Genomic DNA, 15209 nt, shown 5'->3' on the forward strand with positions numbered 1-15209 from the left:
CGAAAGAGAGGGAGTAGAGAGACCACACACACACACACAGCCTCAAAACACACACACACACACACACACAGCCTCAAAACACACACACACACACACACACACACACACACACACACACACACACAGCCTCAAACACACACACACACACAGCCTCAAAACAAACAAACACACACACACACACACACACACACACACACACACACACACACACACACACACACACTCAAAACACACACACACACACAGCCTCAAAACACACACACACACACACACACACACAGCCTCAAAACACACACACACACACAGCCTCAAACACCACACACACACACACACACACACACACACACACACACACACACACACACACACACACACACACACACACACACAGCCTCAAAACACACACACACACACAGCCTCAAAACACACACACACACAGCCTCAAAACACACACACACACAGCCTCAAAACACACACACACACACACACACACACACACACACACACACACACACACACACAGCCTCAAAACACACACACATGGTCACACACAGACACACACACACACACACACACAGAGAGAGTGTACAGGCCAAAAGTTTGGACACACCTTCTCATTCAATGAGTTTCCTTTTTATTTTCATGACTATTTACATTGTAGATTCTCACTGAAGGCATCAAAACTATGAATGAACACATATGGAATTATGTACTTAACAACAAAGTGTGAAATAACTGAAAACATGTCTTATATTTTAGATTCTTCAAAGTAGCCACCCTTTGCTTTTTTTGATAACTCTGCAAACCCTTGGTGTTCTCTCAATGAGCTTCATGAGGTAGTCACCTGAAATGGTTTTACCTTCACAGGTGTGCTTTGTCAGGGTTAATTAGTGGAATTATTTCCCTTATTAATAAAAAAAAGCAAAGGGTGGCTACTTTGAGGAATCTAAAATATAAGACATGTTTTCAGTTATTTCACACTTTTTTGTTAAGTACATAATTCCATATGTGTTCATTCATAGGACCAGATTGGTTTTGTTGCAGTGTGTGGAGCCTGGGCTGTCTACAGAGGTTTTTTTACAGTGTGTTCAGGGGACACGCATCACTTAAAGCACCTTTTTAAGAAACCAGATTTAAGATGTCATTTGAATGTGTAAATCTATGTAATGAGTCTTTTGGAGTCCAACTTTAAACTGGCCCCTCCCTCTCTCAGGCGGCAGCGACCGGTTTAACTCCCCGATGAGGTGCGATCAGGAGGAGGACGAGCTGCTGGAGGAGGAGGAGGAGCAGGAGGAAGAGGCCAGTGGTCCGCGGCCGGTGCAGATCGTGTCGGCGGATGAGGAGGAGCACTCGTTCTCGCTGCAGGAGGAGGCGCTGGAGCGGCTGCTGCTGCAGGACGCCGTGCAGGACCTCCACGTGGTCGTGGTCTCCGTGGCCGGAGCTTTCCGCAAGGGCAAGTCCTTCCTGCTGGACTTCATGCTGCGCTACATGCACAGACAGGTAGGCCTGCTCCCTCTTAGTGGATTAGTGAACTAGTGGTGGTTTTGGTCTTAGTCAACTTAGATCTCTTTAGTCCATTAGTCATGTCTGATGCTTTTTTCATTCTGAAAGACCTTTTAGGCCATCTTTATGTGTGGAATAAGCCCCCACAGCTCAGCACATGCCAGGGCTGCATTATTACACCCCTCCTGCACAGGTCTAGAGAAAAGAGGGCAGAGTTTTCTTGCCTAAAAAAAAGTTTTTAGGTGCAGCACCTAAGCCGAATGAATGTAACTAAAAGACACCGATATGGTAATAACATCCAAAATGATGTGAAAAAGAGACACAACACGATTTCAAAGAGACAAAATCTCGCGAAGACACACAATGTTTTTGGCAATTCTTTTATTGAAAACCTTAACATTTTCTTGAATAATGATGCCAAATACTCACACAAAAAGCATCCGAACACACCGAAGAGACGAGACGTAATGCGTCTCCATAACAGCAGGCCGCGCTAATCTGTGTTGTCGCCCAAAAAATGAAAACCGGCAGCTGATTGGACGAATGCGTCACGTGGGATCTGGTTGCTCCAGAAATTCAAAGTTGCACAGATGCACAAGGACACGCATAGACACACACGCGCACGCACACTCACGCATAGACACACACGCGCACGCACACACTCACGCATAGACACACACGCGCACGCACACTCACGCATAGACACACACACGCGCACGCACACTCACGCATAGACACACACGCGCACGCACACTCACGCATAGACACACACGCGCACACGCACACTCACGCATAGACACACACGCGCACGCACACTCACGCATAGACACACACGCGCACACGCACACACACGCACGCGATAGACACACACGCCACGCATACTCATTAGACACACACGCACACGCATAGACATAGACACACACGCGCATACGCACACACACGCATAGACACACACACACGCATAGACACACGCATAGACACACACGCATATTTCACGATAGACACATGCACGAACACACTCAAGATAGACACACACACGCCACGCACACGATAGACGCATAGACGCACACGCACATACTCACGCATAGACGCACACGCACACACTCGCGCATAGACACACACGCACATACTCACGCATAGACGCACACGCACACACTCACGCATAGACACATGCACGCACACACACGCATAGACACACACGCGCACGCACACTCACGCATAGACACACACGCACACACTCACGCATAAACACATGCACGAACACACTCGCGCATAGACACACACGCGCACGCACACTCACGCATAGACGCACACGCACATACTCACGCATAGACGCATGCACGCACACACTCACGCATAGACACACACGCGCACGCACACTCACGCATAGACGCACACACTCGCAGTCACGCATAGACACACACGCACACACTCACGCATAGACACACACGCGCATAGACACACACGCACGCACACTCACGCATAGACACACACGCGCACACGCACACTCACGCATAGACACACACGCGCACGCACACTCACGCATAGACACACACGCACACGCACACTCACGCATAGACGACACGCATGCACTAAACACATGCACGCACACACTCACGCATAGACACACACGCGCACACATACTCACGCATAGACGCACACGCACACACTCACGCATAGACACATGCACGCACACACTCACGCATAGACACACACGCGCACGCACACTCACGCATAGACACACACGCACACACTCACGCATAGACGCACACGCATATACTCACGATAGACGCACACACGCAGTCACGCATAGACACATGCACGCACACATACAAGATAGACACACACGCACGCACACTCACGATAGACGCACACGCACATACGCATAGACACACACACACACTCGCAGTCACGCATAGACACACGCGCGCATGCACACACACGAGCAGACGCACACGCATATACCACGCATAGACGCACACACTCGCAGTCACGCATAGACACACACGCGCACGCACACTCACGCATAGACACACACGCGCACGCACACTCACGCATAGACACACACGCGCACGCACACTCACGCATAGACACACACGCGCACGCACACTCACGCATAGACACATGCACGCACACACTCACGCATAGACACATGCACGCACACACTCACGCATAGACACACACGCGCACGCACACTCACGCATAGACACACACGCACACACTCACGCATAGACGCACACGCACATACTCACACATAGACGCACACACTCGCAGTCACGCATAGACACATGCACGCACACACTCACGCATAGACACACACGCGCACGCACACTCACGCATAGACGCACACGCACATACTCACGCATAGACGCACACACTCGCAGTCACGCATAGACACATGCACGCACACACTCACGCATAGACACACACGCGCACGCACACTCACGCATAGACGCACACGCACATACTCACGCATAGACGCATAGACACACACGCACACACTCACGCATAAACACATGCACGAACACACTCGCGCATAGACACACACGCGCACGCACACTCACGCATAGACGACACGCATATACTACGCATAGACGCATGCACGCACACACTCACGATAGACACACACGCCGACGCACATCACGCATAGACGCACACACCGCAGTCACGATAGACACACACGCATACGCACACTCACGCATAGACACACGCAGCACACACGATAGACACACACGCGCACGCATATAGACACACACGCGCACGCACACCCGACGACACACACTCGCATTACGCACACTCACGATAGACACACACACGCACGCACACTCACGCATAGACACACACGCACACTCACGCAGACGCACACGCACACACTCACGATAGACACATGCACGCACACACGCATAGACACACACGCACGCACACATACTACGCATAGACACACGCACACACTACGCATAGACACATGCACGCACACACACGATAGACACACACGCACGCACTCACGATAGACACACACGCACACACTCACGCATAGACGCACGCACATACACGCATAGACGCACATGCAGTCACGCATAGACACATGCACGCATACACGCAAGATAGACACACACGCGCACGCACACTCACGCATAGACGCACACGCACATACTCACGCATAGACACACACACTCGCAGTCACGCATAGACACACACGCGCATGCACACTCACGCATAGACGCACACGCACATACTCACGCATAGACGCACACACTCGCAGTCACGCATAGACACACACGCACGCACACCACGATAGACACACACGCGCACGCACACACGAGGATGACACACGCACGCACACTCACGCATAGACACACACGCGCACGCACACTCACGCATAGACACATGCACGCACACACTCACGCATAGACACATGCACGCACACACTCACGCATAGACACACACGCGCACGCACACTCACGCATAGACACACACGCACACACTCACGCATAGACGCACACGCATAGACACATAGACGCATACACGCAGTCACGCATAGACACATGCACGCACACACTTCACGATAGACACACACGCACGCACACTCACGCATAGACGCACACGCACATACTCACGCATAGACGCACACACTCGCAGTCACGCATAGACACATGCACGCACACACTCGCGCATAGACACACACGCGCACGCACACTCACGCATAGACGCACACGCACATACTCACGCATAGACGCACACACTCGCAGTCACGCATAGACACACACGCGCACGCACACTCACGCATAGACACACACGCGCACGCACACTCACGCATAGACACACACGCGCACACGCACACTCGCGCATAGACACACACGCGCACACGCATACTCACGCATAGACACATGCACGAACACACTCGCGCATAGACACACACGCGCACGCACACTCACGCATAGACGCACTATATATATATATATATATATATATATATAGACACACACGCGCACGCACACTCACGCATAGACACACACGCACACACTCACGCATAGACACATGCACGCACATACTCACGCATAGACACACACGCGCACGCACACTCACGCATAGACACATGCACGCACACACTCACGCATAGACACATGCACGCACACACTCACGCATAGACACACACGCGCACGCACACTCACGCATAGACACACACGCACACACTCACGCATAGACGCACACGCACATACTCACGCATAGACGCATACCGCAGTCACGCATAGACACATGCACGCACACACACTACAAGATAGACACACACGCGCACGCACACTCACGCATAGACACACACGCATATACTTACACGCATAGACACACACACTCGCAGTCACGATAGACACACACACGCATTTATTACTCACGCATAGACGCACACGCACATACTCACGCATAGACACACACACTCGCAGTCACGCATAGACACACACGCGCATGCACACTCACGCATAGACGCGCACGCACACACTCGCGCATAGACACACACGCGCACGCACACTCGCGCATAGACACACACGCGCACGCACACTCACGCATAGACACACACGCATAGACACACACGCACATACTCACGCATAGACGCACACACTCGCAGTCACGCATAGACACATGCACGCACACACTCAAGATAGACACACACGCCAAGACGACACCACGCATAGACGCACACGCACATACCACGATAGACGCACACACCGCAGTCACGATAGACACACACGCGCGTACGCACACTCACGCATAGACGCACACGCACATACCACGCATAGACACACACACTGCAGTCACGATAGACACACACGCCGCATGCACACTTCACGCATAGACGCGACGCACACACTCGCAAGATAGACACACACACGACGCACGCACACTGCCAAGATAGACACACACGCGCACGCACACTCACGCATAGACACACACGCATAGACACACACGCACATACTCACGCATAGACACATGCACGAACACACTCGCGCATAGACACACACGCGCACGCACACTCACGCATAGACACACACGCACATACACGCATAGACACACACGCATCTACGCATAGACACACACGCACATACTCACGCATAGACACACACGCACATACTCACGCATAGACACACACGCACATACTCACGCATAGACACACACGCACATACTCACGCATAGACGCACACACTCGCAGTCACGCATAGACACATGCACGCATACACTGCAAAGATAGACACACACGCCGCACGCATTACCGCCAAGATAGACACACACGCGCACGCACACTCACGCATAGACACACACGCACATACTCACGCATAGACGCACACGCACATACTCACGCATAGACGCACACACTCGCAGTCACGCATAGACACATGCACGCACACACTCGCGCATAGACACACACGCACGCACGCACACACGCATAGACGCACACGCACATACTCACGCATAGACACACACACTCGCAGTCACGCATAGACACACACGCGCATGCACACTCACGCATAGACGCGCACGCACACACTCGCGCATAGACACACACGCGCACGCACACTCACAAGATAGACACACACGCGCGCACGCACACTCACGCATAGACACACGCATAGACACACACGCATATACCACGATAGACACATGCACGAACACACTCGCGCATAGACACACACGCGCACGCACACTCACGCATAGACGCACACGCACATACTCACGCATAGACGCACACACTCGCAGTCACGCATAGACACATGCACGCACACACTCACGCATAGACACACACGCGCACGCACACACTCGCAAGATAGACACACACGCGCACGCACACTCACGCATAGACACACACGCACATACTCACGCATAGACGCACACGCACATACTCACGCATAGACGCACACGCACACACTCACGCATAGACACATGCACGCACATACTCACGCATAGACGCACACACTCGCAGTCACGCATAGACACATGCACGAACACACTCGCGCATAGACACACACGCGCACGCACACTCACGCATAGACGCACACTCACACTCACGCATAGACGCACACGCACACTTGCGCATAGACACATGCACGCACACACTCACGCATAGACGCACACACTCACACTCACGCATAGACGCACACTCACGCATAGACACATGCACGCACACTCACGCGTAGACACATGCACGCACACACTCACGCGTAGACACATGCACGCACACACTCACGCGTAGACACATGCACGCACACACTCACGCATAGACGCTCACACTCACGCATAGACACATGCACGCACACTCACGCATAGACACATGCACGCACACTCACGCATAGACACATGCACGCACACTCACGCATAGACGCTCACACTCACGCATAGACACATGCACGCACACTCACGCATAGACACATGCACGCACACTCACGCATAGACGCACACACTCACACTCACACTCACGCATAGACACATGCACGCACACACACACTTTAAATCTTGTGTTTACCAGAGAAGTAATTCAGAGTGAAAAGTTTCACACGACATCAAACTATGAATGAGGAGTAACAGGACAGTAATGTGTTGACTGGCCAAATGTTTTTATAATCTTCCAATGATCGCAAAATAATCTAGTTTAAGGTGACTCTCACATTTCATACATCCTTTCACTGAGACTCTAACCCAGGAGAGTGCTTTCAGAGTGAACCGCTGACCGGGTTCAGAGTAAACTGAGTGTTATGTGCTGATCTGTGACTCAACCTTTGGCCATGTTAATCTACGGTAAGCACTGAGGAACGTTCTGGGGGTTCACCGTGATGTAAAGAGGATTTAAGGCCGTCACAAAGCAGTCTCTGTGCCTCTGGGCCTCCGCACAGCTCACCGCTGCTTATTCCTCACACAAAAGGCCATCTTTATGTGTGGAATAAGCCCCGCCCCCACAGCTCAGGACATGCCAGGGCTGCATTATTACACCCCTCCTGCACAGGTCTGGAGGAAAGGGTGCAGAGTTCATTTATTTTTTTATTTTTTGGCCATTATAAGGTTTAAAGGTGCAGCACCTAAGCTGAACGAATGAATAAAAATACACAGATATGGTAATAACAATCAAAATGATGTGAAAAAGAGACACAACGCGACTTCAAAGAGACAAAATCTCCCAAAGAACCACAATGTTTTTGGGAAGAAAATGTTTTTTTTTTTTTTTTTTTATTGAAAAGCTTAAAATTTTCTTGAATGACACCTAAACTCTCCCACCAAATACTCGTACCGAAATCTTCCACAGAGGTGGGAAAACTCAGAGTGGACCGATGCAAAAGCTTTTCAGGTTTAAGCTGTATTTAGTATTTTGTGTTGAATCATAATCAAGGGATGATGATGATGATTACTGTGAGAATATAAACCTACATTATCAGTGTTTTCATACATTGGTTCTGCCCCAGTAGATAAAATCCAATTTTCTTTTTCCCAGTCAAAAAAACACCATATTTTTGTTGTACTGCACATTGCTGCAGCTCCACTTTTTACCCTGTGTGTTGAGCTCTCTGTTTTAGCTACAGAGTGAGACATCACGCTTCTATTACATCTTTGTTGGAAGTTGCACATGCTCAGTAGCTAGGTAAGGACTACTAGCCAGTCAGAAGCAGAGTATGAGGGCGTGCCCTGACAGTACCTAGGTAAGGACTACTAGCCAGTCAGGAGAGTATGAGGGCCCTGACAGTACCTAGGTAAGGACTACTAGCCAGTCAGAAGCAGAGTATGAGGGCCCTGACAGTACCTAGGTAAGGACTACTAGCCAGTCAGAAGCAGAGTATGAGGGCCCTGACAGTACCTAGGTAAGGACTACTAGCCAGTCAGAAGCAGAGTATGAGGGCGTGCCATGCTAGCAGCTAGGCGAGCATTATAACGTTTGTCTCTGAAGTAAAGCCTGGACTACAATAGAGCTGTTTGGAGCAGTTTGAACAGTTTTCTGTTGGAGATGGTAAGTCCCTTTTGGTGGGGACTTTGGGCTTTTTCACTTTGTAAACCTAAAACATGCACAAAAAAAGATATATAACTGGAACTATAAAGGGAAGGGGAAAAGCAGAGTCTTAGTTTATCAATGTAAAATGACTTGATTCCCCCTGTCTCTGCTCCAACCACAGCCTCCTTTCTCACGCACACATTGATCCACTACATGAAGTAAACTCTTCCCACATGTCGTTTAGTCTGTAACGTAACCGTTAAGACTAGGGGTGGGGGGGGGAAATCAATACAGCATAGGATCCTGATATTTTCTGTGCTAATACTGTATTGATACGGACGCCAGGTATCGAGCTTTTATTATATGTGTTGGTCAGTTTGTCTGCTTGACACATTTTCCATTTTGCAGCAATGAAATTTGAAGTGAGATGAACAAACGAAGACATGTATCTTTTTTTTTTTTTTTTTTTTTTTTTTTAGATAAAACAGATTTTCAAAACAAAGTTTCCTTGTGGGGACATCATTTGTAATTGGGGAAAAATGTGAAGTTGGAAAAAAGTCACCTATTGCAATACAGTACAGGCCAAAAGTTTGGACACACCTTCTCATTGAATGTGTTTCTTTATTTTCATGACTATTTACATTGTAGATTCTCACTGAAGGCATCAAAACTATGAATGAACACATATGGAATTATGTACTTAACAAAAAAGTGTGAAATAACTGAAAACATGTCTTATATTTTAGATTCTTCAAAGTAGCCACCCTTTGCTTTTTTTGATAACTCTGCAAACCCTTGGTGTTCTCTCAATGAGCTTCATGAGGTAGTCACCTGAAATGGTTTTACCTTCACAGGTGTGCTTTGTCAGGGTTCATTAGTGGAATTATTTCCCTTATTAATAAAAAAGCAAAGGGTGGCTACTTTGAAGAATCTAAAATATAAGACATGTTTTCAGTTATTTCACACTTTTTTGTTAAGTACATAATTCCATATGTGTTCATTCATAGTTTTGATGCCTTCAGTGAGAATCTACAATGTAAATAGTCATGAAAATAAAAAGGAAACTCATTGAATGAGAAGGTGTGTCCAAACTTTTGGCCTGTACTGTATATCGCTGAATATTGCACTATATTTAAAATCGCAATAGTATTGTGAGATGAGTATCGTGATGATATCGTATCGTGAGGCCTCTGGCGAGCAACAGTCTTCTCTCTTCTCTGGTCTCTGTGCAGTCGGGTTCGTGGGTCGGCAGCGACGACGAGCCCCTGACTGGCTTCAGCTGGCGAGGAGGCTGCGAGAGGGAGACCACGGGCATCCTGGCCTGGAGCGAGGTGTTCGTGGTGGAGAAACCAGACGGCTGCAAGGTCAGTTCACAGGCCGACGCCCCGGCCGGCATCTTCTCACCGCTTTGAAGGGTAATTTAGCTTTTTTTTTTTTTTTTTCTCAACCTGGACCCCATTTTCCCAAGCATTGGTGTCTGAGTGACTAATGTGGACAACAATCTTTGAAACTGGTCCAGTATTGAGTGAGAACGGTGTAACCGGAAGGCGTGAACCGGGCTATAATGCAACCCTACAGGACTAATGTTCAGCAGCAGCTAGAGTCCACTGAAAGTTCTGTTGTTGCTGCTGACAGACTCACATTATTATTTGAAGTGTCTGACCGCATTATGGAAAGGATCCCTACAGAGATAGACCTTTTAGTTAAAGAGTAAGATCCTTTTTAGTTTAACATGAAACAGCCCTGAAATCACCATCACCAAACTACACCAGACTCCATGTAAATAATCAGGACTTTTAGCTTGTATAGAGCCAGCATATCTCCACATGTAAATGGGTGAATTAAGGGTTTATTTCAACCAAACCAGAGTTGTGATTGTTGGAACTGTGGAAAGATGAACCAAGATGGCTTTTGATAGTTTTATTTAGTGTCTGTTCACTTTGAATGAAGTGTGTTTCACGCTGATAAAAGTCCTGATTATTTAAATGGAGTCTGGAGTTTAGTGATGGTGATTTTTTTCCGTTTCATGTTCTTACTCTTTAACAAAAAGGGTCTATCTGCTGCTTTATACTGAACTGATTTCAAGTTTGTTGTTCCCATCTGTCACTCAGACACAAAAACATGAGGAAATAGTGGCCAGGTAAAAAAAGAAGAAATGAAGTTACCCTTTAAATCCTCCTTTTTAAGTTTATGTTGAAGGTAATCCGACTAACTCCACTAGGTGATCCCGTTGTAATGGAAACGTGTTGTGTTCTTGCAGGTTGCAGTTCTACTAATGGACACACAGGGGGCGTTTGACAGCCAGTCGACCATCAAAGACTGCGCCACGCTGTTCGCCCTGAGCACCATGACGAGCTCCGTCCAGGTCAGCTGTTCTTCATCGCTGCTACGCTACGCTACGCTACGCTGCTACTTTACGCTGCTACGCTACGCTCTCCCTCTCTCTCTCTCTGCATCTGTAGCCGCTGCTACGCTGGGTTTCCACAGGTAGATCGGAGCGATTGAATGCATCGGCCCTGTGAGAACAGCGGTATGAACGAATTTTATGGACTGCGGCGAAAGCGCCCGGATGTTCCCCGCTCTCCCAAATTTGACTCGGAGTCGGCCAATGACAGAGCAGACTTGCGAACGTGCCTCCAACGTATTCTGCCGTGTACACACACACACGCGCTGTATTTTAAATTACGAGCAAATTAAAAGATCTGGATGACAGGGATGTTAACAGCTAGTGTAGTAGTAGTAGTAGTAGTAGTAGTAGTAGTAGTAGTAGTAGTAGTAGTAGTAGTAACATTTTTAGTAACATTAGCATTGTAGCAATGACGACTAGCTGGTTGCTAGCGATACATAACAATATTTGAACTAAACACAACTTTTTAACCCTCATTTTCTTCAGAAATTTGTTTTCTTTCAACCAAATTTTAAAACAAAATTAAAGCTGCAAGCAGCTATGACGGGCCCTCGCTTCTTGCATCGGGGGATACTGGCAGACGCAACATCACATGTAGACAACACATTTTAAGTTTCATGTAAATCGGAATAACTTTTGCCAAAATACAACCGTTCCTTTTTCGACACCCACCTACAGGAACTTGGTCCTCCATAACTTGCGCATTGTTTTAGCTATCAATTCTTTTGATAACTCTTTGTCATGAGGGTCCTCCGAGTCTATATGCAAGCTTTCATGCAGATCGGACTAACGGCCCAGGCGTAGTTAGGCAAAGTAGGTTTCCCATAGGCCTATATCGCGATGTGGCTATTTAATAAAAAAATTCTAACAGCGACATCTAATGGCCGATTCACTCTAAATTTGGCATGGATGCTCAAGCCCCTATGCGGAACATCTGTCATGTTTGATGGCAATCAGAATGAATCTTGGTAAGATAAACACATCCTTTTTCGACAGCCCTCTACAGGAAGTTGGTCCTCTGTAACTTGCACATTGTGTGAGTTATCCAAATTCTTTTGATAACTTTTTGTCAGAACGGTCCACAGAGTCTACGTGTACATTTTTGTGCAAATGGGACTCATGCTCTAGGAGGAGTTAAAAAAAATAGGTTTCGCTCAAAGCAAATTTGCTAATTAATTTAAAAAATGAAAACCGCGCCATCTAAAGGCCAATCACTGGAACATGAGGAACAACTCTTCTAAGTTTTGTGTCCATCGGAATAGCCGTTGGCAAAATACAACCGTTCCTGTTTCCACACCCACCTACACGAAGTTGGTCCTTCATAACTTGAGCATTGTTTTAGCTATCAAAATTCTTTTGATAACTTTTTGTCACGAGGGTCCTCCGAGTCTATATGCAAGTTTTCGTGCTGATTGGACTCACGGCCCCGGAGTAGTTAAAAAGGAAAAACCACGCCATCTAATGGCCGATTTACACCAAGTTTGGCACAGATGCTAAACCGGCTATGAGGAACAACCTTGTCAAATTTCGGGCCAATCGGAATAGCTGTTGCTAAGATAACGCAACTTCCTGTTTAGACAGGAAGTTGCTATAACTTGCGCATTTTTTCAACTATCAAAATTCTCTGGATAACTTTTCGTCATGACGGTCAACAGATACTACCTGCAAAGATTGAAGAAGATTGAAATCACGGTCTCGGACGAGTTCGAAAGAATGTAAAACACCTGAAAAATGCATAATTAAATATGGCTGCCTTCCGGTTGGACGGAGCTAATGAATGTAAATGGGAAATACGTCCACAATGATTAGAGCAATATGGGTATTAAATCTGGTGAAGATTGGCGCAACTATGTCCAAGTTGAGGCCTTCCACGCCTTAGGGGGCGCTATGGAGCCAGTTTACATGTATGGCCCAAATCACTGTACAGTCTCGTAGAGCTCCCAGGTGTTTATGTGGGCGCCAATTTTTGTGAGTTTTCGTATATATTGAGGCCGTCAAAAATGTGCCCAAGGCTAAAACCAATTAGGGGGCGCTATAGAGCAACCGTACCACTCCCAAGCCTAAATGTGAATTCAGATGAAAGAGTTTAACATTCTGCACATGGCTGCAAAAGTTTGAGAGTTTTCGTGCAACCTAAAGTCCTCAAAGAAGTGTTCGTAAAATGAAGATTTTTTCACAAAAACCAAGATTTCGGAAATATTAGAATTTTGTAATTTTTTCTTAAAAAAGCACCATAGACTTCAAGATGAGATCTATGTTCCCTCAAAAGTTGGTATATTAACTTATTACTTTTGTCTAATTTAAGGCGCACCGTAGGGGGCGCTATGGAGCCCCCTGGCAACGCCCGAGCCCAATCACTACAGAACTTTGCAATTTTCACCAGTTGTGACGTGTGTGCAAATTTTTGTGAGTTTTCGTGCATACTAACCCCCTCAAAAATGCAACAAAGGACTCGGAAAAATAATAATCTGACAAAAAACAATAGGTTCCTTCGCACTTTCAGTGCAAGGCACCGTTAGCCTTGCACTGAAAGTGCAAAGGAACCTATTGTTTTTTGTCTTATTATTATTATTATTATTATTATTATTATAATGGCACCACTTTTGTGCTCGGGCCCTAATAACGTGGATGGTTCCCTACGACGCTCTTCACAAGGTGATTAAATGATCAGTTCACTACTTTCATTGAATTTGTGAGTTTAATTCATTTTTATAGCATGTAAAGAAAAATTGATAAAAGAACAGTTGAAAAACGTAGGAAAAAAAATCTCAAAAAAGTGACATCTTGGGAAAATCTTCAAAAACTCCTGGAAAAGTGACAAAAAAAACGTCAAAAGCGCAGAAAAATGTTGACAGAAATTTCGGAAAGAAAGTGTCAAGACGACCAAAATGTTGGCAAAAACATTTTTTTTTACATTTTGACCCAGATAAACAAAAGGTTGCTCGTCGGTCGACAGGGAAGACGACACGAGGGTTAAGCGGCAAAGTGACTGGCGTAGAAAACGTTCCCAGTGGTTTGTGATTGGCCAGAAACGTCTCGACACCAACGACTCACTGTCTGCAAACCGTGAACACGTCGGCCTCCGCTGCTCGTCACCGACGCAGCGCGACGAGTCGGATTTGAAAACGGCTGCTTGTGGAAGCTCGGCGTCAGGCTTCAGACGAGACGCTTCAGGGTCCCCAGTGTTTCCTTCAGGACTTTTCTTAGCAGTGGGGGCAGGTCCGAACACCCCATGAAACACAACTGACACTTTGCTGCAACACAAACTAATATATTTATTCACCTCTATTCACACACACAATGAAGCATGTTTTCTGTTGTGATTGAACTGTATTT

The 15209-nt window shown here is 47.3% G+C and overlaps 1 protein-coding gene across 3 annotated transcripts in view; it reads left to right on the top strand.

Moving 5' to 3' along the window:
• Positions 1-1217: 1217 nt before the first annotated feature.
• LOC114546396 (atlastin-2) overlaps positions 1218-15209 on the top strand; it is a 29762-nt gene continuing 15770 nt past the window's right edge. For 2 of the 3 annotated variants that reach the window (XM_028565158.1, XM_028565166.1), the window contains exons 1-3: positions 1218-1500; positions 10699-10830; positions 11727-11831. In XM_028565158.1, the coding sequence (XP_028420959.1) occupies positions 1240-1500; positions 10699-10830; positions 11727-11831 (498 nt within the window). In that variant the 5' untranslated portion in view covers positions 1218-1239. Of the gene's footprint in view, positions 1501-10698; positions 10882-11726; positions 11832-15209 lie in introns of those variants that run through there. The other variant, XM_028565168.1, reaches the window with a different exon arrangement.

The sequence above is a fragment of the Perca flavescens genome, chromosome 2 (assembly GCF_004354835.1).
Source record: "Perca flavescens isolate YP-PL-M2 chromosome 2, PFLA_1.0, whole genome shotgun sequence".
In the NCBI taxonomy this organism is placed as follows: Eukaryota; Metazoa; Chordata; class Actinopteri; order Perciformes; family Percidae; genus Perca; species Perca flavescens.